Raw genomic sequence first — 27,793 nt, 5'->3', positions numbered from 1 at the left:
TCTCCTAAGAGGAACTTGTTCTCACAGATTTGAACTGTTTTATGAACAGAGAATGGACTCTGGAGACAGAACCTTGGGTCTGCCACTGAAATATCTCAGGGACCTTAGGCAGTTTGTTCATTTCTCCTACTCAGTTGCCTCACCAGTGAAGTGGGGATATTGTGGCACTTATATTATTAGAATACTCTGAGAATTAAATAAATCAGTAAGTACAGTATAACTACGTGTGTTAAATAAACATGTATGCATTTTTATATAAGAACTAGAGGCCCGGTGCACAAAATTCATGCATGGGTGGGGTCCCTAGGCTTACCGGCAATCAGAGCCAATTGGAGCCAGGCCGATCAGGACTGGGCTGGGCACGGAAGGAACAGACGCCGGTTTCCCTGCCTCCCCACCTCCTCCTTCCCTCGCGGCGCCAACACCGCATCAGTGGGCAGCAGGCTGATTGGGGCCTGCTGGCTAGGGGGAGGGACAGGACACAGGAGGTTGGCCAGTGGCCCCAAGGAGGGAGCCAGCCCTGGGTCCCCCTGGGAAAGAGGCTGTGTCCGCCACCACCCACTCCCAGTTTCCCATCCCAACCTGGGGTTCAGCCCCAGTCAGGCAATCAGGGCCTGCCGGCTGGAGGGAGGGATCACAAGAGGTTGGCCAGACAGGGGAAGTTGGCTGTGGGAGCTCACTGACCATCGCTCCTGCATTGATCATCTGCCCCCTGGTGGTCAGTGCGCATCATAGCAACTGGTCATTCCGTCGTTATGGTCGCTTAGGCTTTTACATATATAGAATAGAGGCCTGGTGCATGAAATTCGTGCATGGGGGGTCCCCTTAGCCCAGCCTGCACCCTCTCCAGGCCGGGAACCATTAGGAGATGTCTGACTGCCAGGTCTAAACTGATCCTGGGGATCGGGCCTAAACCAGCAGACGGACATCCCTCTCACAATCCTGGACCGTTGGCTCCTAATTGCTCACCTGCCTGCCTGACTGGTAGCTCCTAACTCCCCCCCCCTCCCCCCGCACCAGCTTGGTCACCCTTTACTGCTCCCCCTGCCAGCCTAATTGCCCCCAACTGTCCCCCCTGCCGCCCTGGTTGCCCCTAACTGCCCCCCTGCCAGCCTGGTCACCCCCAACTGCCCCCCTCTGCCAGCCTGGTCACCTCTAACTTTCTCCGCCTGCTGGCCTGGTCACCCCCAACTGCCCCTCTTTCTAGCCTGGTCACCCCTCACGGCCCACCCCCTGCCTGCCTGGTCACCCCACACAGCCTGCTTGTTCAGTCATTTGGTTGTCCCTCACTAAACCCCCTGCCAGCCTGGTTGTAGGCAGCCATCTTTTGAGGGCGTGAGGGTTAATTTGCATATTACCTCTTTATTATATAGGATATGAGCACAAAAGCACAACTTTCCAACAGGTGAGAAATAGTTGAGAACCTTCATCTAGCAGCCATTCCAAAGGAAGGCTTGGAGAGAGCTTTAGCTCTCGTTTTTTCACCACCACATATATCTGAGTAAAATTCAGCATATGCTCAACCTCCCACACATTGCCAGGCAGACACAGCTGCATAGCCTTCTTTCCAAAAAATGGTGTTCCTAAGCCCACATCATACACAATTCCTAAATATCTACATTATCATAGACATTGTATTACATACTCCCAATTTTGTTAACTAAAATAGCTTTGTAAATTTAACCTCCAGAAGACTTCTATTTGGGGTAAATTATTTGCATATTCATCAGATTACTTCTTAATAATATATTTAAAAATACAATAATGGTTTATTTTGTTATGAGTTCATACTGTTGAGACAGACTGTCTGGTTTCAAAGCCCAGCTATTATTTACTAGTTATGGAACTTGGACTTAACCTGTCTTTCCCTCATTTCCTCATATATAAAACAAGGGTAACAATACGTTCCTTGGAATTTTCCTGGCAAATAGTAAGCACTATGTGAACTTTCACTATATTCAGATGAAGCACAATGACTATATTCCTTCCCTTTGCTAATGAGAAATCATACTCTATTCTTAAAGAAATAACCAAATATATAGTGAATTCTCTGCATGTTCCTTTATTTTAAATTTTGTTCATGAAGAAAAAAAAGGAAAATATTTTAAAGTACTACATTATACCATTTTAATCATATGTCTATCAAAAGTTGAAAAGATATTTAATGAGCAGACTATTTTAGCATCTCGGTACTTCTTGTCAATCATTATAAAAATGACGCGTAAATCACTAACATTCACCACTTTTAGATATGCATATGCAAACCACTGATTTAGCTATGCTGTAGGGAGACTGATGATGTAAATATGAAATAGCAATTTCTTCCCAATAATTTCACAATACTCACCTCTTAGAAGTAGTTTATTATGCAAGGGATTAGAATCATAGTTATTGAAATAAAACCTTGCATCTCTTTATCAGCAGCCATTCAAAATATGGGAAAGCAAACAGGTACCAACTGTTAGCATACCTGATGGAAGCTCTTAATCTCTCTTTAAAAGCTCTGCCGTGTACATAAAAAATCAGGAATTCACAATTTGACTGGCAGTTTCTTTATAAAAGAATAATCTTTTTTATTAGGATAACAAAAATGTTTTTACTTTCTGTTTTACCCACAAAGATAAACTTGAGGAAAAGCAGTGCTAAAATGAAAATGAAATGGTTTAGATTCTTTACTTTTCATTATTTAAATGGAAAAATAGAAGTTGTGAGGGAAACTGATTAAAGAGTCTTTTTTTTAAAATAGAGTAATTGCTAAAAGTTCATTACCAGGCACTGTCCTTGTTGGGCGTAATTTCTGTAGTGAAAAGGAGAAAATGAGCCATTAAAAGGTTATTCAGTGGATCATAGCATAAAGCAGGCCAGTTTTCTCATAGCCAATTTTAAATTACTTTATTAGAGCATCTATACACATTCAATAAAAATTATAGTGGTGTTTGAATATGAAAACAATCATTTTAGTCTCTAGACTATAGAATCTGGCTGCAGTGGGCGCATAATGTCTCTCCCCAAAGATGTCCACATTCTAATCCCTAAAACTTGTGAATCTTACTATACATAACAAAAGGAACTTTTGACCATATAATTAGTTGAAATATCTTGAGATATAAAGAATATCCTAGGTTATTTTCCATTGGAGGGATCCCATGAAATCATAAGGGCTCTGATAAGATTGAAGCAGGAGACTGTCAGAGTAGAAGATGACTTGAAGATGTACTATCCTGATTTCAAAGGTGGTGAAAGGGGCCATGAGCCAAAGAATATAGGTGGCCTCTAGAAGCTGGAAAAGCAAGGCAACAGATTCTCCCCTACAGGCTCCAGAAAGAATTCAGCCTATAGATACTTAAATTGATTTTAGCCCATTGATTTTGAGGCTTGATCCCCAGTGTGGAGCATGCAGGAGGCAGCCGATCAATGATTCTCTTTCATCATTGATGTTCCTATCTCTTTCTCCCTCTCCCTTCTACTCTGAAATCAATAAAAATATATTTTTTAATTAGGATAAGTAATATAATCCAATTTATGTTTTTAAAAACCATGCAGGCTTGCCTGGCAGGCGTGACTCAGTGGTGGAGCATGGACCGATGAACTAAGAGATCAGGATCAATCCCAGGTCAGGGCACAGGCCCGGGTTGCAGGATTTATCCTCAGTGGGGGGCATGTAGGAGGCAACCAATCAATGATTCTCTTTCATCAGTGATGTTTCTATCTCTCTCTCCCTCTCCTTTCCTCTCTGAAATCAATAAAAATATATTAAAAATAAATAAAATTATGCAGACTTAATCTGAGAAAGACAAATATCACATGATCTCATTTATTTGTGGAATTTAATGAGCAGAATAAATTGACCAATAAAATAAGACCCGAAACATGGATACCTGGAACAGACTGACATACCTCAATGTGGGGTTGGGGGGATGAGAAGGGGTAAACCAAAGAACTTATATACTTACTAGAGGCCCGGTGCATGAAATTTGTGCACTCAGGGGGGCAGGGGGCCTCAGCCCGACCTGCGCCCTCTCACATTCTAGGAGCCCTCGGGGGATGTCTGACTGATGGCTTAGGCCCGTCAGCTGGACATCCTTAGAACTACTGTGGAGGCAGGAGAGGCTCCCACAACCACTGCTGCGCTTGCCAGCATGTGCCCAGCTTCTGGTGAGCAGCGCTCTCCCTGTGGGAGCACACTGACTACCAGGGGGCAGATTTTATGTTGAGCGTCTGCCCCCTGGTGGTCAGTGCGCGTCATAGTGACCAATCATTCCACCTTCGGGCTGAAACCAGCTCTCTGACATCCCCTGAGGGGTCTCAGATTGAGAGAGGGCACAGGCCAGGCCAAGGGACCCCACTGGTGCACGATCAGGGTCGGGAAGGGATATGGGAGGCTGGCCAGTGGGGAGGGGCTGTGGGAGTGTTCCAGAGTGTGTCCGGCCCATCTCGCTCACTCTCAATCAGCTGGATTCCAGCAGCAAGCCAACCTCCCAGTAGAAGCATCTGCCCCCTGGTGGTCAGTGCACATTATAGTGACTGGTCGACTGGTCGACTGTCTGTCTCCTGGTGGTCAGTACATGTCATAGTGAGCAGTTGAATGGCCTTAGCATATCATTCGCATATTACTCTTTGATTGGTTGAATGGCCAACTGGACAACCAGACACTTAGCATATTAGGCTTTTATTATAGAGGATAGGCACAGCCCATGGACATGGGCAATAGCATAATGAAGAAAAGGAGGAGGGGTGTAGGGGTTGGGAGGATTGGAGTAAAGGGGAGATATCTGTAACACTATCAACAATAAAAAGTATATTTAAAAAGTTATGCAGGCTTGATGTATGGACGTGTGTATGGAGGGATATGAAGCAGGTGAAGGACTTTGTCAGAGAGGAAATGGGGAAACTAGTTAAGCAACTACTGCAACTTTAGAGACAAAATATAAAAATGGCATGGACCAGGTGGTGGCAGTAGTACATCGGAGACATGCTTTTCAGGACTGGTCCACAATAAACACGATACACAGGCTATACGGGCATAAAAGAGAAAGCCGGGTCACATATGGCTTCCAGGTGGATGACAGGAACAGCTGTGACCCTTAATGAGAAGGGGAAGGCAAAGAGAAAGATTTAGGCAATGATCAAGTCCAGCTTTTGACATATTAATTTTGATATATTTGAGCAATCTAAGTGGAAACGTGAAAGAGACAGATTACATATATATATTATTTTGGAGCTCAGAACAAAGATCTGGTAAAAAGCACAAGTTTGAAAGTCATCAGATAGAGATGAAACTCAAACTCCCTAAGGCCAGAGGGTTCAGAGTAAGCAAAAAAAAAAAAAGAGGGACAAGGATAGAACCTAAGAATCTCAACTATCTGGTGATTAAGGAGAAAATGGAGAACTAGCAAAAGATACAGAGAAGTGTTATCTATGAAATAGATTTCTTTATTTTTTTCCCTTTACAATAAGGTACTATTGGAACATCTCAATTTCTTCTGGAATAAGGAAGATCATAAACTGAAAACTTAAATATGGCCAATATTTTTCTCATATATTATTTCTGAGAACAAAAGTTCTATATAAACATAATAAATTATTCACAGAAAACCTGAACTTTAATAATGTATATATAAACTAATAAAAGTATCAGATGACACATAAATGTTTTTAAATTTTATATAAACAAGATGCATTCCAATGGTGGAAAACTCACAAAGTAATTTTGCTTTATCTGCAAATATTTATTTAATATTTGAAATATTTAGAAATAATTATAATTGTATTCATGTGTAATAAACTTATAAAATTACATTAAAATTGTTTTTAGATTATGTAATTATTTCTTGGGGGAAAACAAGTCCTATAAAACATCAGCAAACTAGGCTAACGGAGGATGAGTTAGAAAATAGTACCTTATATACACCTGAAACTATTACAAAATAATATTGAATGTAAACTGCAATTCTCCAGTAATTGATCACTGATAGTAGAAAGATAACATCTTTAATTTTTTTTTTTCAAAAAAGGAAAAATGAATAAGGACTATAACTCAGACTCAGAAATCAGGATCTCCAAATCCCCAAAGATATGGCATGTGTGGCAAAAAAATATTATCATACCACATGGAGTAATTGGAAGTCTGAGCCAGATTTAGCCTGCAGGAGGTACTGCCTCACAAATCATCTTCTCCCCATTTTCTTTCAATAACCAATTCATGGAGCCACTGGTGGGTACGAGCCATATCCTGGCAGATCTTCAATATCTAGCAAGAATCTTAGATGGACAAAAACAGACAAACAAACAAAAAACCTTTCACCTTTAGGAGACTGAAATTGCCACAGTTAAGTTCCTTCAGGAAAAAAAAAATCATTTTCTATAGAACATGAGTAATACAAGAAATACAAACAAGACAGGAGCAACATATTTTCAAGGAGAATAGACTTTATCAAAGAAATACTCTGGAGGCAACAGTTCTTTGCTTAGATTTGCTGAGATGAGTGCCTGATATTGCTTGAGCTTCACATAATTTTATCTGTCTTCCCCAGATGAACTGAAATGATATACCAGAGGAAGCTGTATGCAATGCCTCAAATGCTTGAGAACTTGGGTTAAATAATGATTACAAGTAGTATAGAATTAGATGATTATTACTGGGGACTACCCATGCACTTGAGAAAGAAAGTGGAAGCTTAACCTCAATTTATTACTGTAGTTGGCAGAATATTAACCTCCCCCACAGATGCCCACATCCTAGTCCCCAGAAACTGTGAATATAATAGGTTGCATGGCAAAGAGGAACTAAGTTTGCAGATGTTCCAAGGTTGCTAATTAGCTGACCTTAAAGAAGAGAATATCCTGGATTATCAGGATGGGTCTGCTGTATTCATAAGGTCCTTGACAGTGGAAGAGGGCAGCAGTGGAGGAGAGTCAGAGGGAGATGTGAGTGCAGAAGGCACAGAGGAATGCAACCTTACTAGCTTTGGAGATGAAAAAAATGGGCCATGAGTCAATATATGTGGGGAGCCTCTAGTAACTAAGAACAAGGAAATGGATTCTCCCTGAGAGCCTGCAGAAATTAACACAGCCCTGCTGACCCCTGATTGTAGCCTAGTGAGACCCATGTCAAGCTTCTGAACTACAGTGCTATAAAAGAATTGTTTTAATGTATCTTCTTTATTGAAAGTATTACAGATGTCCCCTTTTCTTGCCATTGACCCCCATCTATCCCACACCTGCCTCTCTCAGGCCTTCACCCCACTATTGTCTCTGTACATGGGCTACACATATATGCATTTAAATTATTTGGTTAATCTCTCCCCACCCACTCCACAACCCCTACCTGCCTTCTGAAATTCCCCGGTCTGTTCCATGCTTCTATGTCTCTGGGTCTATTTTTTTCATAAATTTATTTTGTTCATTAGATTCCACATATGAGTGAGATCATGTGATACTTGTTTTTCTCTGACTGGCTTATTTCACTTAGCATAATACTCTCCAGGACCCTCCAGGCTGTTTCAAATGGTAGGAGAACCCATACAACTTAATAAAAGGAAGACAAACAATCAAATTAAAAAATGGGCAAAGGCCCAGCAGGCATGGCTTAGTGGTTGAGCATCAACCTATGAACCAGGAGGACATGGTTTGATTCCCAGACAGGGCACATGCCCAGATTGAGGGCTGGATCCCCGGTGTGGGGTATGCAGGAGGCAGCTCACTAATGATTCTCTCTCATCATTGATGTTTCTATCTCTCCCCCTCTCCCCTCTTCTCTGAAATCAATAAAAATATATTTGTAAGGGCAAAGGAACTAAATAGACACTTCTCCAAAGCGGACATACGGAAGGCCAAGAGACAAAAGAAAAAGTGCTCAAACTCACTAATCATTAGAGAGAAGCAAATCAAAAATGACAATGAGGTATCTATCACATACACCTATGAGTATGGCTATCATCAACAAATCAACAAACAAGTGTTGGTTAGAATGTGGAGAAAAGGGAACCCTAGTACACTGCTAGTGGGGAGGTGGACTGGTGCAGCCACTGTGGAAAACAGTATGAAGTTTCCTTACAAAATTAAAAATGGAACTGCCATTTGGCCTGGTGATCCCACTTCTATAAGATAATTTTTATTGCTTTAAACCACTGATTGTGGTAATTCATTACAATAGCAATAAAAACTAATACAATTACCAAATTTAAGGTGAAGTGTCAAATCCAGAAAACCTTCTTGTCAGTATCTTAAAACAATTTCATCTCCTAGAAAACAGAAGGTAAAAAAATCCTGAGGGTCAGGTCCAGAGCTTAATTACAAGGTTAGGAGTTCTGGGGACAATTGAATTCATCCAAAAAGTTTCCTACATAAAAGTAAGGGTCCCAATTGGGAAAATGTGGAGCTCTGGAGACTTGGGAAATGAACATCGGGTCACTCAACAATGTTGATCATCAGGTTCCCCTGGACTCTATAGACCTACACAAGTGACACATGATCCATTAGAGATTGGTGCTTCCTGATTCCTCCTTGCTTGAGGATAATTCAGATGATAATTCTTTGCAAGAGGACAAGAGGCTCACCCAGGATTTGCCACCATATCCTCTCTTGCCTAAGAGACCAATAACTAGGTATAAGTAATAACTGGCTGGGGAGCTGCTGAGCCTGACAAGAGAGGAAAGGCACAATGGCCCATAGGCCGTAACTAGCATTGCCAGCAGGGTCAGTACAGTAGCTTTGGAACTGAGTCTAAGGATGCTGGGTCAACAGGGAACGGGACATAAAGTTAGGTAACTGAGAGTTCATTGACACAGAGACCTCTGTGTGGCAAGATATCACTTTTCTACCTTAAAATCTACCCCTAAGCCCCGTACTGATAGCCAATCCAATAATCAGGGTAAGTTAATGATCCAGACATGGAGGTGTTAAAATTACCAAGAAAAAAAAAGACAGTACTCTCTGAAGGAAGTGGACTTAGCCAATAATACTAGCAAGAGTTGGAAGAGCATGTAGGGCAGTGCTTCTCAACCTTCCTAGTGCCGCGACCCTTTAATACAGTTCCTCATGTTGTGGTGACCCCCAACCATAAAATTATTTTTGTTGCTACTTCATAACTGTAAATTTGCTAGTTATGGATCGTAATGTAAATATCTGGTATGCAGGATGTATTTTCATTGTTACAAATTGAACATAATTAAATCATAGTGATTAATCACAAAAACAATATGTAATTATATATGTGTTTTCCGATGGTCTTAGGCGATCCCTGTGAAAGGGTCATTTGACCCCCAAAGGGGTCGCGACCCACAGCTTGAGAACCGCTATTCTAACCCAATGCTATGACCAGGCTAACTCACCTGCTCCTCCCCAAGAAACTGCAAATCCAGTCCTCCAGAGCAGAGCATGTTGAAAACTTGCTTTTCTGATGTTTACTTATTTGCTTTATTAACAACTTCCCATCTGTAAAAATGCTGAGTCTTTCATTAATGACAAGAAAACTCCGTAATGTCATAATAAGTATTTGGAAGATGACAGTTATATACAATGAGTGAGAAGCAGTCAATAGTTAAGCCACCAGAAAATATACTTAGAGCTATTTTTGAATAGTCTTTAAAAATATGCACTTTAACTTTTTGTCACAACTAAAGATATTTAAATGGTATTTTCAGATTCATAAGACATTACACCCTTTATTTTGCTTAAGATCTCTATTCCAGCTTTTTTAGTCATTCCATTGAATTATTATTGTTAATACTAGAGGCCTGGTGCATGAATTCATGCACAGGTGGGGTCCTTCGGGGTAGTCTGCCAGGTGGCCTGGTGCTGCCCGCTCACCTGCTCCACCATCCCGCTGTGGTCCTGCTCTCGTCGGGGCCCATTGGGGCTGCAGCACCTCCACTGCCGCCCGCTGCCAGCACCTTAGCACTTGGTCGCCGATGCCCACCATGTTCCACACCGCCCCCTGGTTGTCAGTGCACATCTTAGCAAGCAGTCGAACTCCCAGTCAAACTCCCCGCTAAGGGGACAATTTGCATATTAGGCTTTTATTATATAGGATTATACAATATTCAGTTAAATGATAAACCATAAAATACATATGCACAAAAATCTTAAGTATATAATTATAGTTATTCCTTGATTATTAAAACATTATCCAACTTCATCCAAAATAAGAGTATGCATCTAAGGTATCATAAAATACAAAAGTTGAAAGTGGAGAAAAACAAAACCCAGGTTTACTATATTCTGTAAGTACTCCCAGTGTATGAGGTAGTAAAAACATAAAATCTATGATTAAACACTTTTAAATTTTGATTTGACTCATCTTTTCCCTATTCCTTTACAAAGCCTTGCAATTTGAAATTCTAAAATTACAAAATATAGTATGACCCACCACTTCACTTGACACAATTTTCAGTGTGCAAAAATTCATATCCCACTAATTTCAAGTAACTGGCTTGGGTATGAAGAAGTCCCTGTTTAGAGAAAAATTCACAAAACAGATGTTTCTCCATGTTCTTAGAATAAAAAGCCTGACTTTAAAATACAACAATAACAACACAGTTACACTAAAAAATTAATGAATTCTCAATTTTGAAATGTGAATGTGTAATGAATTTCAGGGCACTGATTTTTCCGCCAGGCGAAATCAAGAGTTAAATTGCAAAAGGCTAGACTGCCTCTGACACTTGAGGGGCTGTGGGGGAGGGGAACCATCAGCTGCTTAGAAATGCAGGGCACCACGGCTGAAAATAATACCTTTCCTGTTCTCCCTTGACATGGTTTCCTATCGAAGCAGTTTCTGCATCAATCACATAATAGCCAGAATGGTACAGGCTTATACTTTCTAATACAGTAACTGCATTCAAGAAGCATAGAAAAAAAGACTTTTTTAGTAGAGAATGCTGTAGCGGAAAGTTTAAAACAAATCACTAAACCACACTCATGTGTAAGCTTTGCATTTTGAGGAACTCACTGTCAGCTAAGAGCAGAGCTTGCAATCAACTGTCCTCTTGAGCACAAGATTTTCAAGAAAAGAAACCGGCAGAAATAGTCTCTTCAATTAACTCGGTGCGAGAAATGCCCAAGCAATGCCCTGAGGGAACCACAGGCAAAAATCAGGCCAAATATGACATTTAACTATCAATCTTACCAAGGCCAGTGATTGTTAATCAGCCTGGGGGAAATCAGTAGTACACATGATAGTGGTGATTTTTTATAAGCACAGCCTACTATTTTAAATGGAGGAATATAGCTGCTTTGCAGAATATCTAGAAGAGCCATGTCTTCATTTTTTACAGGTCACTAATTATGAACAAACTTAAAATAGCCTATCAGTCCAAAAATAAATTATACCAGAGAGAACCCTCAGTATGGGCATTTCAATTAAAAAACAACAACAACAAATTATAAACCATAACTTTTTTCCTAAGAAAATCTTATATAATAAAAGCCTAAATTTTTTACTGAAATTTATCACCCAATTTGCACTTCAAATATACACTATTTGAGATAAGTTTCATCAATGGCATTATGTGAGTTAGCTAACTTGCATGTTTTAATCACATTAAGTGCAAACACACAAATATATGAATATAATTAATAATACAAATAGGAATATATACAAATATTTATTTTTACATCCATTTCACATTTGATTCCAAAGTCAGCCACCAGTAACTATATGGGAGTTATTTAAACTTCATAAATTTCAGATTTCTCATCTACCTCATTCAAAGATTAGACTATGGTATAATGTATGTAAAACTCCTATTATACCCTAACCAGTTTGGCTCAGTGGATAGAGCATCAGCCCGTGGACTGAAGGGTCCCAGATTTGATTCTAGTCAAGGGCATGTACTTAGGCTTAATCCCAGCCCTGGCTGGGGCACATTCAGGAGGCAAACAATCGATGTTTCTCTCTCACATCAATGTTTCTTTCTCTCTGTCTCTCCCCTTCTTTCCACTCTCTCTAAAAATCAATGGGAAAAATTGCACTCATATGTGGAATCTAAGTAAAAAAGTAAAATGATGAACCTAGTGGATCCAGAGACATGGAAGCAGAAACTCAGAGAAAAGGCGGGGGTGGGTGGAAGGTGATCAACCAAAGACCATGTATGCATATATTCATAACCCATGAACACAGACAATGGGGTGCTGAAGGCCTGGGGCAAGGGGGCAGGGCGGGGGGGGGGGGGCTGGAAGGAGTTAATGGCGGGGCGGGGGTGGGAGGAGGAACATATGTAATACTTTCAACAATAAAGAATTATTAAAACGAATAAATAAAATAAAAAATAAAAATCAATGGGAATATATCCTTGGGTGAAGATTAACAAAAATAAATAAATAAGACTCCTAATACAAGGTGTGACATATAGTAAGCACATGATATACGGCAATTATTTTATGAAAAAATACTATACCTTTGTTTATTTTTCAGTAATTAAAAAGGTAGAAGATCCAAGTTACTTGAATTTGGTTTGTGGATATATTTTATTATCCACCCTTGAATATAGGTATTTTTGATGCACTGAAAGCTCACTTTTACAAAGGAGAAAAGGCCTAACTAATAGAGCAGGAGGGAGGAGGGATGTTCTTTGGAAAATATTGAAGAACATAAGCGTCAGAAGCCTTGAAGCGTATATTCCAGGCTTCAAGTGTCCACATCACTGTAGTGCAGGTAAAATAAACTGCACAGGTATCACTATTATGCAGCTAGAAACATTTCTCTTCTTTCAACTAAGAAAATAATAGAAGAAAACAGAAGTTACCTGAGTTTCTAAAGGTAATGTAAACTGGTGAATATAAGCATAAAGGTATCACAAGAGATATCTAAAAACAAAATGAGCCCTAGCCAGTTTGGCTCACTGGATAGAGCGTTGGCCTGGGGACTGAAGAGTCCTGGGTTCGATTCCGGTCAAGGGCGTGTACCTTGGTTGAGGGCACATCCCCAGTAGGGGGTGTGCAGGAGGCAGCTGATCAATGCTTCTCTCTCATCGATGTTTCTAACTCTCTATCCCTCTCCCTTCCTCTCTGTAAAAAAATCAATAAAATATATTTTAAAAAAACAATAAAATGATAAAAAAAATAAAAACAAAATGAATGTTAGGTGAGAGATCACATGTCCTGCTGTCAACACTAAATCAGTCAGCTTTAAGGGAAGGGGAAAGCCATCCAATTCCTGGAGTTTACCCTAAAGTTCAGCTACTACCCATGAGATCCACTCTATGAATATACACATACGTAAATGCTGACTTGTATATAGAGAATATGTATATACTCTAAAATATATATTCATATATATATTGACTCTATTTAAGCATGTGTATATGTACATGTTTGTGTATATATAACTAGAGGCCCACTGCACAAATTCATGAACCAGTGGGGTCCCTCAGCCTGGCCTGCAGGATTGGGCTGAAACCAGATCTCCAACATCCCCTGAGGGGTCCTGAGTTGCAAGAGGGCATAGGCCAGGCCAAGGACCCCCACTGGTGCACGATCGGACCTGGGGAGGGTCACAAGTGGTTGAGCGGCCTTAGCATACCATTAGCTTTGATTGGTTGAACAGACGACCGAATGACTGGACACAGCATATTAAGCTTTTATTATATAGGATTGCCTAAGGAGGTCTTCCATAAGTTACATAATAACATCATCTCTCTGAAGACTAGGGTTTAGAAAATTCCCATTCTTTTTTTTTTTTTTTTTCAGTTTTGTGATTGACTTCTAGTTTCATACCATTGTGGATGGAAAATATGCTTGATATGCTTTCCATCTTCTCAAATTTATTGAGACTTATTTTGTGTCCTAATGTGGTCTATTCTAGAAAGTGTTCTATGTGCGCTTGAAAAGAATGTATATTATGGTTCTTAGCGGAAAGTGATCTGAAGATATCAATTAAATCCATCTGGTCTAATGTGTCTTTTTAAAATATATATATACACTAGAAGCCTGGTGCACAAAATTCATGGATGGTGCGGGAGGGGGGGGGAGGTCCCTCAACCCATCCTGCACCCTCTCCAATCCGGGACCCCTCGGGGGATGTCCAACTGCCTTTCGCAATCCAGGACCACTGGCTACTATCCACTCACCTGCCTGCCTGTCTGATCACCCCTAACTGCTCCCCTACTGGCCTAATCGCCCCTAACTGCTTCCCTGCTGGCCTGATTGCCCCAACCGCCTCTGCCCCACCCGCACCCGGGACCCAAGATTCTCTCCTCCGGCCAGTTGCAGGCACCCAGGACCCAAGCTGGCTTCACCCGGGCCAGCCGCAGCCGCAGGGGACCGTGGGTGGGCAGCTTCGCCTGGGCCACAGCTGCAGGCGCCCAGGACCGCAGGGCAGATGGCTTGTCCCTCTCCTGGGCCACAGCCTGGCTGATCCGCATTCCTCTCTCACAAGCTCATTTGTGTCTGGCTGGTCCCCATTCCTCTCTCCCCAGTGTTGAGTGTCTGAGCCGTTACGACGTGATGGCGTGAGGGTATGATGACCATTTGCATATTAGCTCTTTATTATATAGGATATTTTATTGATTTCAGAGAGGAAGGGAGAGGGAGAGGGAGGGAGTGATGGAGGGAAGAAGGGAGGAAAGGAGGGAGCAAGAGAGAGAGAGAGACATTAATGATGAGAGAGAATCATTGATCGGCTGCCTCCTGCACGCCCCTCACTGGGGATGGAATCTGAAACCTGGGCATGTGGCCTGATGGGAAATTGAGCCCTGACCTCCTGGTTAATAGATCTACCTCAATCACTGAGCCATGCAGGCCAGGCTAATGTAAAAACAAACAAACAAACAAACAAAAACATCACATTTAAATTGTTCATTTTTTAACATAATTGACAACTCACTTGTTCATCCCTTAACTCTCTAAGCTTATACAAAACCCTTTGTTTCTAACAACCACTTCTCCACTTTCTTCCTTAATCCTTCTATGAATAAGGAGGTCACGGTTCAATTCCAGATCAGGGCACATGTCCAGGTAGTGGGCTCGATCCCCAGTAGGGAGGCATTCAGGAGGCAGCTGATTAATGATTCTCTCTCATCATTGATATTTCCCTTCCTATCCCTTCTTCCTTAAAATCAATAAAAATATATATTTTAAATAAAAGTGAATAATAGGATAAGGGAGAATTATAATAATGGTATAGTAGTAGAATAAACCATGAAAAACAAGAAACAAGTTCAGAATCAGGATAAACATTTTAAAAAATTCATAATCTTGATAATAACTTCACCAATTCTGAGATACTGAGGTAAGACTGATAACTCCAAAACCACATATCATTTAAGTCCTTTCCCAGTTTACTGTGTGTATATGCTCAAGGAGACTTGCTTAGCAAAGTCAATATTATATAAGTATTCTTACAAATGTATCTCTAAGTTATTTCATTTGGATGGATGTTTTACATGCAGCTATTTTTCAATTAGTCTCAAAATGGCAGGGTATTGAGACTACTCTTGCTTCTTGATACAAAGATAAGATGTATACATATATTTGAACACACACATATGTAAATATACTAATGACCATTCTGTTTAGTGTACCCTAATATTCTTTTGGAGTCTTAAATGAGGGTGTTCCAGCTCCCCATCACTAGCCTCATCATTAAGGAGCAAAAGGAGAAACTCCAGGATTAGGTGGATTGAGAGGAGGCTAGCCTGAGACAAGAACAGTTACATGTGCATACAAGATGCAGTATCAAATAACATTTTCATGCACATAATATTACAAATACTGTTCAAAAATACACCACTGAAGTTATTTTCTGCTACACTGACACACTGGAATATTTGTTCCAGAAAACAAATTACTTGCTCTCTTTTACTTTCTAGCCCCTTACTCTGTTCTAAGACTTAATGCCAGTTTAATTATGAGCTACAATTGCAAAAAAGCTAGACATTTTTAAGAAGATAAAGGAAACTCTCCATGAACTCTCCCTCTACTCCAGGTATAAAAATGCAATCATATTTTTTCATTCTTGATGTTACTTACATTTCCTCTATGTAACAGCCCACTTTTCTAAGGGTTTATTAGATGTAGATATAAAGGGAGAGAGAGGTTAACATTTCTGCCTGTGGTCACAGCAGAACAAGAAGAAAACCCCAACTTTCCCAACAGTTTTCAACCTTATCAAGCTGCCTTGCACAAGAATAAAAAAAACAATAATAAAAGCACAGCCCTAAGTGGATGGCTAAGTTGGTTGAAGTGTCAGCCCATACACCGAAGGTTGCAGGTTGTATTCCTGGTCAGGGCACATACTCAGTTTGTGGTTCGATCCTCAGTCTGGGAGCCTACAGGAAGCAACCGATCAATGTTTCTCTCCCACATCGATGTTTCTCTCTTTCTCCCTTCCTCTCTCTCTAAAATCAGGAAACATCCTCGGGTGAGAATTAAAAATGATAACAATGAAATAATGAAAGCACGTAACTCTCTTTTCACACAAGCAGTTCATTCATCTCACTATTTGTACATTTGCAAAAAGCAACATGATGTTTTAAGTTATTTTAGACCCATAGTCCACTGCTTTGAAGTCATTGGCACTCTAAAAACGCTATGAAGTGTCTGATTTTAACTCCAAAAGCAGCTGCTATGAAGGTTCAAAGTTTCCCAAGTTTGCCAAGAATTGGGGAGGGCTCAGTAATCCCTAGCAACGTTACAGACAACAGTCTTATCTTCTGGTGAGCAGGTCAGTTGGCTTCAAATTGAACACACACAAACCCAGAACTTTGGTGGACATAAATATTTGGGCAACTTCCAGATATCACACCGTGATATCTATTTTTCAGACTTACAGACTTTTGGGGGGGTTTGCATAGGTTAAAGGACAGATACACCTTTCTAGTTATGGTAAACTTTGGAGAAACTGCTAAGACTATTAAACACACATTCCAGCATTATTGTTCTTTCTGTGGCACCATGCCCATAGCTGGGATCCATTCGGTAGGTAGCAATATCCTTTCCTCCTTCTTTACCTATGTTATGCCAACCCTCTCTCAAGGCTCAACTCGTGATGTACCAGTTTTTTCAAGTGTCCTCCAACAATGACACCAAATATAATTGTTCTCTTTTGTTTAGGCACAAACATTTATAGATTTCTCAGAGCCTTATTTACTTTGTTTTTACGTTTGGCTTTATCTCCTCAATTAAGTTGTAAAACTCTAGAGTTCATCACCTTACTACATAGCTATCACAGGTGTTATCGATAACAGCTATCCATTAATATGTTGACTGAGTTACCAGAATTCAACCTAACTGCCCAGAATCTGTATAGTATTCTCACGGGCCATAATTCCTGAAAAGTAGCATACCTTTTACAGATCTTCCTATCTGTCTTAGGATCGTATGAGAACCTTTGCTTCCTTAGTAGCAAGTCTACCTGAGGTGAGGCAGGGACCCAATTCTCAGCTCCACTCAGAATAAGAGAGAGAATGCCCTGAAGCTTATTCCATGAGATCCCTCCTAATGTGCCTAAGCCACACAATTAACTAGCAGGAAGGACCAGCTGGTCCACAGGGATCACGTGCTCTGCTTAAGAGAGTTCCTGTATCCCCTCATCTTTCCTTTCCAAGAGACCAGAAAAATCTCCCTGAAGATGGCCTTCAGTCAAACAGCATTTTTCTTTCTTCCTCAGTTTGAGGCACATGAGGAAAGTTCTAATTACTTCAGAAAAATAAATTGCAGCTTTGGCAGTATTTAGAGGGCAGATATGTATCTCCAGTAGCATTTTCAGGCTAGCATCTTTCTAACTCACCTCTATGAGAGATCAGCTACCTTCTGTGCTGTCCTTAAGGACTCTGGGAGGCCTAGCTATGAACCAACCCTGCCTCTTTCAGACAGTCATGTATCCCTTTCCACAGAATCACTCAATTACTTTCATTCCTCCCATTCTCATTAAAACAAAGTAAGTAATGAAATATGCTACTTGCAGCTATAGTAACATGTCACATACTTGACCCCATCTGTCAACCACAAAACAGTCCTTACTATAGTTTTGACTACGATGGCAAGAAACTTGTGTCTCCTACTTTATAAGAGGTTGTAGAGGTAGCCACTAAAAAAAAAAATGTTATATCATAAAGCATAAAGTCCTACCTTTGCTCCTACCAAAATATCTTTAACTGACAAATTTATTATAAATGTCCAATAGATAAAAAATTGTTCTTAATATTTAAATCCTCTTCTAAGACTGTAAATTACTATAAAATGTATGATTTGGATTATAAAATCTAAGTCATCTTTAAAGTGTTATTTAAACTAAGATTAGAAATGTCACAATATCCTGGACACATGGTAGGAAACCAAAGAGCTTAACTGGGATCAATACAAGGTAGTATAGTTAAGAAAGAAAATAAAATCGTACTAGTATAAAATAGACAGTAACTTAGCACATACCCCAATAATGCAGCATGAAGGAATTTAGTAAGTTGGCAAAAACATATCCACCCAATGAAAGTGCCTAGACTCTGGGAAAAGGTGTGACATTTTTTTTCTGTAAAGAAATCTCACAAACAGCATAGGACCACCACCTGACTGGCATAATATAAAGCCATTATGTCTTAAATTAGTGGGATGATTTACTGACACTTTAAAGTCTCTTCTCATTTATAACTTCATGGTTTTACAGGGCCAAACGTTTATTAATTGAATTTGGAAATAAAAATAGGATACAGTTTTCTATGAATGAAATCATTTATTCAGTCTGCTCTAAGTAATATATTTATATTGACAGTCACTGAAGCAAAGAAATGAAATTTCATTTTTGTGGGACTCCAGTTACTAGTAGCAATTACAATGAAGCTAAAAATGTTCACCTATTCATACTTAAATATAACACTTTGCTTGTCCTTCCAAAATAGCCAGAAAGAAGAGTAAGGCCCTCCTCAATTTAACTGGGAACTGACAGCATATTCCTTTAGTTTACTGTAGCCACAAAGAGCACCAGCTCTACAGCTCAGTCCCAGGACTAGGCAGATATGTCTATCTAGCTGTTTGCCTATGAGGGTCGCAAGGTGCAAAGCCCAACTCTTTCAAGACTCTTCCCAGAGCATGAGGACCAGGGCATACAACGTGGGTGATGAATCACCTCTATAGCTGGAAAGCAAACCAAGACAGTTTCTAACACTGTCTTAATCACGTAAAATGACCCCATAATGTTCATGCTGTTAATCACATGCCCATGAGCCCTATCCCAATCACATTAAAATAGTAAGATTTAAAAGAATACAGATCACATTTTTTTTCAAAAAAGTTTGCACAAACCCTGCTTCCTCAAAAGGCTTAAGGTGATTCACCTTATAAAATAAACACTAAAATAATTTTCCCTCGCTGATGTTGATGTGGTTCTGTTGGTTGAGTGTCATACTACCACTAAAAGATCACCAGTTTGATTCCTGGTAAGGGCATATACTTGGTTGTGGGTTTGATCCCTGGTCAAGAGTTTCATTCCCAGTCAAAGGCGCTTACCTGGGTTGCAGGGCTAACCCCTGCCCCTAGTCTGGGTGCATGTGGGAGGCAACCAATGGATATCTCTCTCACATCATGTTTCTCCCTCACTCCCTTCCACTTTCTCTGTAAATCAATGGGGAAAAAATATACTTGGGTGAGGATTAACAAAAATAAAATAAATAAAAAATATAATAAAATACCTAATAGCTTTCCCCATGTAAGATATACAGGACATGAGCAAGTCATAATGTATAAAATAATCTTCCCATTTGGCATGTGAATTCTCAGTCATATGACCAGCAAGGACAACCCTGAATGGATAAAAAGAATCCTAAGATACAAAGGACTGCCCATTGTTCCTTGTGATGGTAGCTAAGGTGGCAGTGATATAAGAGTTTGTGTGTTTGTGTGTGTGTGTGATGGTGGGGGAGGGAGCTTGTGCATGCAGGGACAGTTGGATGAGGAGTGGGATGAGAGAAGATTAGAACTGATTGTATTTGATAAAGATTCAGATTGATTTTTTTTCAGCAACATTTATAAAAGTCATCTCCTCCTCTCCTTCCACAGGCTGACACCCTAAATACGTGTTCAATCAAAAGCAATATCTGACCACAGGGTCTCTCCAAACTCAAACTGGGCAAAAATCACAACTCAGTGCACTTGGGATACCACTGCTGTGAGAATGGCAACATCCTGAGACTGATGTAATATTCAACTGACCTTCCAGAGTATTCTTATCTTTTTAGGTCAATCTGTCTGTCTACATTCAATCAACTGACAGTCTGAAATATCTTCCAGATACTTCCCTTTTGCAACTTATCTCTGGTTATCAATTCCACTAAGCCTTTTCTAACCAGCTACTGCCTGGGTGTCAGTTGTATGATATCGATATAACTTGAATTGAGTGAATATAGTTTGCTAATGTGTCGTACACATGTGTTTGATAAATTTATTTATTGCTTCCAGTGCATCCTGGAAGTTATTTAGGGAGTGCATTAACTATTTCAAGACACCACATCATAGGTTTATTTGGCTCCCATAAAAACTCTTAAGATATTTGTCCTGGCCGGGTGGCATCATCCCATACACCAAAAGGTAAAGAGTTCAATTCCCAGTCAGCACACATACCTATGTTGTGGGTTCAATGCCTGGTCAGGAAGCAAGCAGAAGGCAACCGATCTGTTTCTTTCTTTCTCTTTCTCTCTCTTCTCTCTCTTTCTCTCTCCCGTCACTCTTCCTTTCTCTCTAAAATCAATAAATATATTCTCTAGTGAGGATTTTTTTAAAAAATCAAAATTATTCAGACATAAACTTTATTTTTTTTTTCATTTGCAGTTGGGATTTGTCCTGTGTTAATACAGTTATAATATTTTTATTAGCCTCCTTGGAAACTAAGGTTATGATGGGCCAAATGTAAAAATACAGTTTGTTGCAATGGGGCAATGTTTCTTGTTTTAACAAGACAACTGAGAAGTTTATAGGAGATATGATTCTCAATATTGTCATTACCAACAGTATCTCTAGAAAACACACTTAAACAGCCCAAACAATTTACTATCACAGAATGACTTACAAATAAAATTCCCCAAACTAGAAAAATGCTTTGGATCACTGAGCTCTAGGTATTTCCATAAGTATACACATTATCTAGGGTTTACATTGTGATCCTTGATGCTATGTTTAATCAGTTACCCTAAACCTTACGGGACAGGAGTGCAACAAAATTAATAATGCTACAAATGGATACCAGTTGATGTTCATCTACTGACTTGGTTTTCAGTGATGCCTAATTGAGTAAAAATAAATGTAAGGTAAAATTTTAAAATTCTAAGAGTATTTTGAAGAAAAAGTGTGAATATAAATAACTTTTTAAAACTCATTAAGAAAATGGATTTTAAAACTTCAAAAATATAGATATCTCCAAATGTAATTATCCATCAAAATAGGTGAGATAGTTGCCTAAGGAAGTACACATTTTTTTATTTTTTGATGCTGCTGTATTATGAAAAAAATTTTCAGTCATTCTTTCAGAAGTGTTTTCAAATAATTTATATTACTGTAATGCCATCTCTGATATGGAATATGTAAGGGACATAGAGGGAAATTTCCATTTTTAAAATATTTTAATGACATTAGAATTACCGACAAAGGGTAGACAAGCAGATATAAATTAAAGGATAATCTCCCTTACTCAACTCCCCCACATACACAAATTTCAGCAATTATGGAGTTAGTTTGCTGAGCAATACCCCAAGATAAATGGCAATTAGTTCCTAGGCCTATAGCAGAAACTTTTACACTTAAGTACTGCACACAGGTGCCAAGCTGATTGAGCACAAAAGGAAGGAGATTATAGTAACTCTAGACAACATAATCCATACATTAAAACAAATACTCTCAATTACAAAAAAAAAATCTGAATTTCATACTCAGTTTTCCAGCCAAGAAGTAGAAGAGTGAAGGGGTTGACTAAATACTTCAAAAAAGAAAGGTTACAATGACATATGTCTAAATCATGTAAATATTAGGTTGCAATGAAGTGATTTCCTGAGTAGCCTATAACACAATTTTTATTTCCTCTTGAACCTAGCTAAGAAAACAGTATTAATAAAGAATACTAATTTGTGTGCAGTATGAATGGTTTTACCTCTGGAAATATAAGCAAATAAAAGGATATAGACTTCTATGCTAGCCAAGTTCCCATTTAGTCTTTGAAGTCTCCACTTATAATTGCCCTGCTTTAAAATATGTACATATCATTTCCAATTCTCTTCATGTAAAATGTTCAAAACACACTTTATAATCTTACACTAACTCTTATGTCTATCTCTTTTACAACTTATCAATGTTTTATAACTAAACAAAAATAAAGTGTTCTTTTCCCCATAAATTCTTCTGCAAATAAAAATAAAACTACTTTAGGCTAAGAAAGGTCATGGTTTACAAAGTCAAAGCAATGAAATTTGAAGTATACACTTGTGGTTCTCAGATTTCAGCAGGCATGGAAATCACGACCTGAGTAACAAATGCTGGGTCACACCCTCTGCATTTCTGATTTAGAAAGTCCAGGACACTGAGATTTCCCAGGTGAGGATGATGCTGAAGTTTAGGGGTTTCCACTTTGAGAACCTAATTTCTGTGATACATAAGACATATTTGAAAAGTTATATATAAGTATATTTTTTCGCCCACCTCATAGCTATGACATTTATAACCAGGGATGCTGATTACTTTTCACACAAAGCTGATTCTATTCTTACCTAAGTTACTAATAACCACATCAATATTAAAATAAAACAAACCAAAAAAACACCACCGCATCCATCACAAGGACCAGTTCAGTAGCAGAACTACCTCCTTCCTTATTGTTAAGCAACATGGGCATAAGAATACTCAAATGCAATTTTCTTATTGTCTTCATTCCTATATCTTACCCTTTTCCACTACCCAACATGAGACCTTCCAGGACAAATAATCCAAATTACAAAAAGTAACAGGAAATTGGAACTATGTCTTTCTAATCCAGACAGTTCCAGCCTTATTACCCCTCCCCGCCCCCGCCAGCCCCAATCTTTCTCATTTACTATTATTCCCTATACACACACACACACAATAAAAAAATAAAAACTCCTTTTGTTGGGATGATCTGAGCCAGTGGAAGAGAAATAAAGACTTGGACATGGGATGAAAGGAATTCAAACTCTCCCACACTAAGGAACAGCTCCTTGAGAAGGCTCTAACTCCAGCATTCCTCCATCCCTAGAATCTTGGACACTCTCAGCTGCTCCAAACACCAGAGTGTGGCTGAAGGCAAAAGAGCACTAAATGAACTGCTGCTCTGCTTGAGGCCACACCTCCTACCATAAGCCAAGAGGTAAGATGTGCCTGTAGTCTCAGCATCTCTCTCATACATACACACACACCACCACCATCATAATCACCATCAAGCAAGCTCTCTTCCATTTAGGAAAGAGGGAGTGGGAAGAGAGGGGGAAATTTAAGAGGCTTAGAGTTGGGGGAGGGCTGTTCTGGCCACCTCCCAGCACTGCTCAGCCCTGGGCAATACACAATGAAGATGGTAAAGGTCTGATCTCCCTCATACTTTCTCAAACACCTACCCATGGCACACTCAGTGGTTTCTCAGAGAGTTTGAGGACCCAATGTCCTCTTGTACTCACACCCACTCCTCAGTCCTCAGTCAGGTCAAACACTTATGCCCTTTGTGGGTTGAGGGGGGAGTGTGTGTGTGTGTGTGTGGGGGGGGGGGGGGGCGGCTCATTCATTGACCTAGCACTGCAGTGCAAAAATCCAAACCCCAGAGTGAGACAGTGGGTACTGGGCTGGATTTCCAACACGCAGTCTCTGGATATTGGCGGGAGGGGAACTGTGGGTGAGGTTTGGCCTGCTGTCCCTCAGGGGCTGTTCTCCCAACCTCCTCCCCGCACCCCCCATACCTGGAGATCACAGAAGTTATTTTTCCTTTGTGGCACTGCCTGCTTGTCCCAGGAGATGACCACTTCTGCCAGAGCGAGGGGCTGTGAGTGTATCTTTCTGTCCTGAAAGCCAAGGGTGCCAACTGCTGACAGGCAAGGGAACCTGGATTTGCTCTTGAGGACTTAAAAACCTCCTCATCAACAAGCTCGCCCTTCTCCCCAGTCCTTATCCGCCCAGACCTGGGCTGTTCAGAGAACTGAGACTGTGTTCTAGTTGCAGTGAGCTGGTGTCCTGCCCCGGAGCCCAGACGCGCGGACTTGGCGGTCCGTTCATTCATGCATTTGCTCATCCATTCACACAAACAGGTCCCTTAATTGTGTCTGGCACCTAGAATCTTGCCTGCTATTTCCTCCTCCCCAAGTCAGTGCTCCAGGCAATGGCTGGTGCATAATGCAACTCAACAGTCACCCCACTTCCTAAACTGGAAAATCAAGTCTTGTAGGCATATTCTCTCTCTCTCTCTCTCTCTCTCTCTCTCTCTCTCTCTCTCTCTCTCTCTCTCACACACACACACACACACACACACACACACACACACACACACACACACACGGAGAAGGGGAGCGGAAAGGGATGGGGAGCTCACTGGGGTCACATTCGAAGCCTCCATTTGGGGGAAATCGCGGCACTGCCGAGGCGGCAATCGAGGTCCAATCTTTATTAAATCAGAGACTAATCGAGCGCGGGTCCCCAGCAGGCATAAATCAAGCGCACTGCCCCTGGTTCGCAGAAGTGCGATGCTGCGGGCTCCACTCAACTCGGAACAGGAGCCGAGGTGCCGTGGCCGCGGCTCGCAGCCCAATCCGCAGCGCGCTCGCCGCCTCCTCGTCGCTCCCGATACCGTGATGAAGTGTAAATCAAATGCCACGCCGGGAGGGGCCCCGGAGCGCGCGAGTCGTGCATTTTCGCTCACCAGCCTCTCTTGCCTAAGAACCACAAGGTCACGATAACGTCGCGATTTCACTCACCGTACACTCCTTGGCCGGAGATCCCCTCCAGGAGGACTGTCAGCAGCCACACGAGACCGTACACTAAATCCATCTTCACGTGAACATGGACATATCCAGCCCGGGGGGAAGCAGCGGGACCTTCCGGAGGCCGGCGGCCAGGCGAGTGCGCTCCTTTCGCTCCCGGGCTGCGCCGACGTGCCCGGGGACCGGTCGCCCAAGGCAGCGCCGTCCGTCTGTCCTTCCCCGGCGGCGGCCGTGAGCGGAGCGCAGCAGCCCCACACACCCCACACTCATGCACGCACAGACACAGAGACACACGCTCCCACAGCACAATAACCTGACACACACTCACATGCACGCCTCTCTCACGCGGGGCGCCTGGGAAAATCGCAGGCGCCGAGGAGGAGCGGGGGGCGTGCAGGGAAGGGGAGCCGGAGGCGAAGTGTTCTCCGGCGGAGCGGGCTCGGTCTCCGCAGCCGCGGCGGCGCGCTGGGCGGGCGGCGGGCGCGGGCCAGGGGCCGGGTGCGGAGCGCTGCGAGCCTGGCGCGGGCGGCCAAGGAACAGGAAGTGGCTTCTGACTCGGGGCACCGAGCAGAGGTTTCGTCGCCTGGGTTTGTCTTTACAAAGTAAGTCGCGAAGGTCCCCGGAGGAGCATCAAGCAGCGGCAGCGGCCCGCCCGCCCGCAGTCCGGAGCCCCCAGACCTGCTGTCTTGCCTTCCCCCATTCCATCAGTTGCCATTGCAACGCCAATCCGCTTACACGATACAGGCTCGCATCGCTGAGCTGGGAGAGGAGGAAGAGGAGGAGGAGGAGGAAGAGGAGGAGGAGGAGGAGGAGGAGGAGGAGGAGGAGGAGGAGGAGGAGGAGGAGGAGTGGGACTAGGGGGGCTGGGGTGGGGAAGAAGGGGAAGGAGGAGGGGGAGGCGGAGAGGGACCGATGGAGCAGAGTGTGCGTCTGGAGCTCTCTTGGGCACCAGCCTCAGCCTCAGCCGCCGCCGCCGCCGCCGCCACCGATCTCCAAAATAGCCTTCAGCACCCGCCCGCGAAGAGGGGCCTCCGCCGGCCGCGCCAATTCCGGGAGCCGCGAGCAGAGTCCAGCCGCCGCCACTTGCGAGAGGGAGAAGCAGAGACCGGATCCGCACACACGTCCACGCGTGCTCACCCGCACCGCGCGCGTCCTCTCCGCTGCCGCGCCGCCCCCGCCAGGTGGAGGGTGGGGGCGGCCGGGACCCGCGGGAGTTTAGAGGAGGGAGCCGCAGAAGGGGTTCCCCGCCTGGGCTGGCGTAGAGCTGGCGCCCGGAGGTGAACGCGGGAGCGGCCCCCGAGGAGGACACCCGGCTTCGCTGCCGCTGCTCGGGCCCCCGCTGCGGCAGAGGCTCCGGGCCGCGCGGCGGAGCGCCCTGGGCTCGACGCCGGCTGGGATCCCTGGGTGGACGCGGGGCTGAGCGCCTCGGAGGCGAGGGCAGGAGGAGGGTGACGCCGGGAGCCGGCGGCCGGGCGCCGGAGGGGAAGGCTGTGTGCGGTCACGTTGTGCGCTACGTGCTGGGAGCGCGAGCTGCTCGCCGCAGCCGGGCGACGTCAAAGCCGGGGCGCGCGGCTCAGTCGCCGTCCCCGCGGCTCTGCTCCCCCTTCGCTCTGCCTGCCGGTGAGCCGGGCGCTCGTCAGTGTGGACAGCGCCGAGAGGCTTCGCGGGCGGCGGCGTCCGGCCTCCAGCCGTCCCCGCCGGGCCCTCCCCCGGCTCCCCGCGAGCTTCGCGGCGGGGACGCCCGAGCTGATTTCTGACGCCGCTGTGGGCGTTTGCTCGCGGTGGGCCGGCGACCACCCAGGTCCCGGGTCATTACGGGGCACACTGTCGCTTCCCCGCCGCCCAAGGTCTTCCCGGACCCGTTCTGCTGGACTAGAGAGCAGAACAGGCCACAGCACTAGGTAGCGGCTTGGTTTCTTTCCCATTTCTGACATTTCTAAATGAAAATACGGTCATCACAGCGTTGAAAGCTCCAGGGCAGAAAACATGGGAATGCTGAGCTTGGTTTAATATGCACCGTCTCCTACTAAAGTTAACTGCTTTGAAAATCTTTTCTCTTTTGTGAAAAACAGTCTCATTGGGGCAGAGGAGCTTAAGAAACTCATAGTTACAAAGGGATTAGAAAATGTAACGTATCTTTAATTTTAAAAGGAACTAATGTAGAAATACTTCACCAAAAATTAATAGGGAAAAACTGGAAATAGAGTAGTGGTTTGTGATTTGTTTCTGTAGCCACAGTAATTAGTGCTACCTGTGCGCAATCCACTTTGTTGAATATACCCTATTCCTTACTAATTCAGACAGAACTGGATAGGGAGGTGATTAAAATAGCTACAAACGTGTATTTATACATGTGTTACTAAAGTAGTTGCTATGGAAAATCTGGCGTATAATATTCATTTATCTGCTTCCATATTGACAACACTGCAGGTCCCTCTCCTCCTACTTTTGCTGGGGGGAGGGGTCTCCAAGCACTAGAAAATGAATAGCCCCCACGGTCCCCTCTAAGGGCCTTTTCCCCACTTAAGCATATTACAGTTATTGGGTATGATCTAGTGTTTACCCTCTGCGTTTACAAGATAAGAGGAGCGAAGCATGGTGAGGGTCCCGAAGGACGCGTCACATAGTGTTGAGACCCCATCCCCTTCTTTATGAAATGCCACTTTCAAGTAGATGGAATTAAGTGTCACTCTAGGAGCAAAACCCAATGCGTGGCTTTTCTGAAGGCGAATAAGTGAAGCTCACTCATTGGCACCTTCGGTGGGGGAGGGGGGGCCGGGGGGGGGGGGGAATTGTCATGTTTCTGGAAATCTGTCTTTTAAAAGCACATCATTCCTGAACGCTGCAGCGCAGCAGCTTCAAGGGGCAGTAAACTGCAACTTCGCTCTCAGCTCATGGCTCAG

At 42.7% G+C, this 27,793-nt stretch overlaps 1 protein-coding gene across 1 annotated transcript in view; it reads right to left on the bottom strand.

The window, feature by feature from the left end:
* The window catches only part of MDGA2 (MAM domain containing glycosylphosphatidylinositol anchor 2), a 951,352-nt gene extending 925,701 nt beyond the window's left edge, over positions 1 to 25,651 (bottom strand). The window contains 2 exon segments of the mRNA XM_059659042.1: positions 24,885 to 24,995; positions 24,998 to 25,651. Coding sequence (XP_059515025.1) covers positions 24,885 to 24,995; positions 24,998 to 25,160 — 274 coding nt within the window. The 5' untranslated portion in view covers positions 25,161 to 25,651.
* Positions 25,652 to 27,793: the final 2,142 nt, after the last annotated feature.

The sequence above is a fragment of the Myotis daubentonii genome, chromosome 1 (genome assembly GCF_963259705.1).
Source record: "Myotis daubentonii chromosome 1, mMyoDau2.1, whole genome shotgun sequence".
NCBI lineage: Eukaryota > Metazoa > Chordata > Mammalia > Chiroptera > Vespertilionidae > Myotis > Myotis daubentonii.
This window is presented reverse-complemented; position numbering and strand designations above follow the sequence as displayed.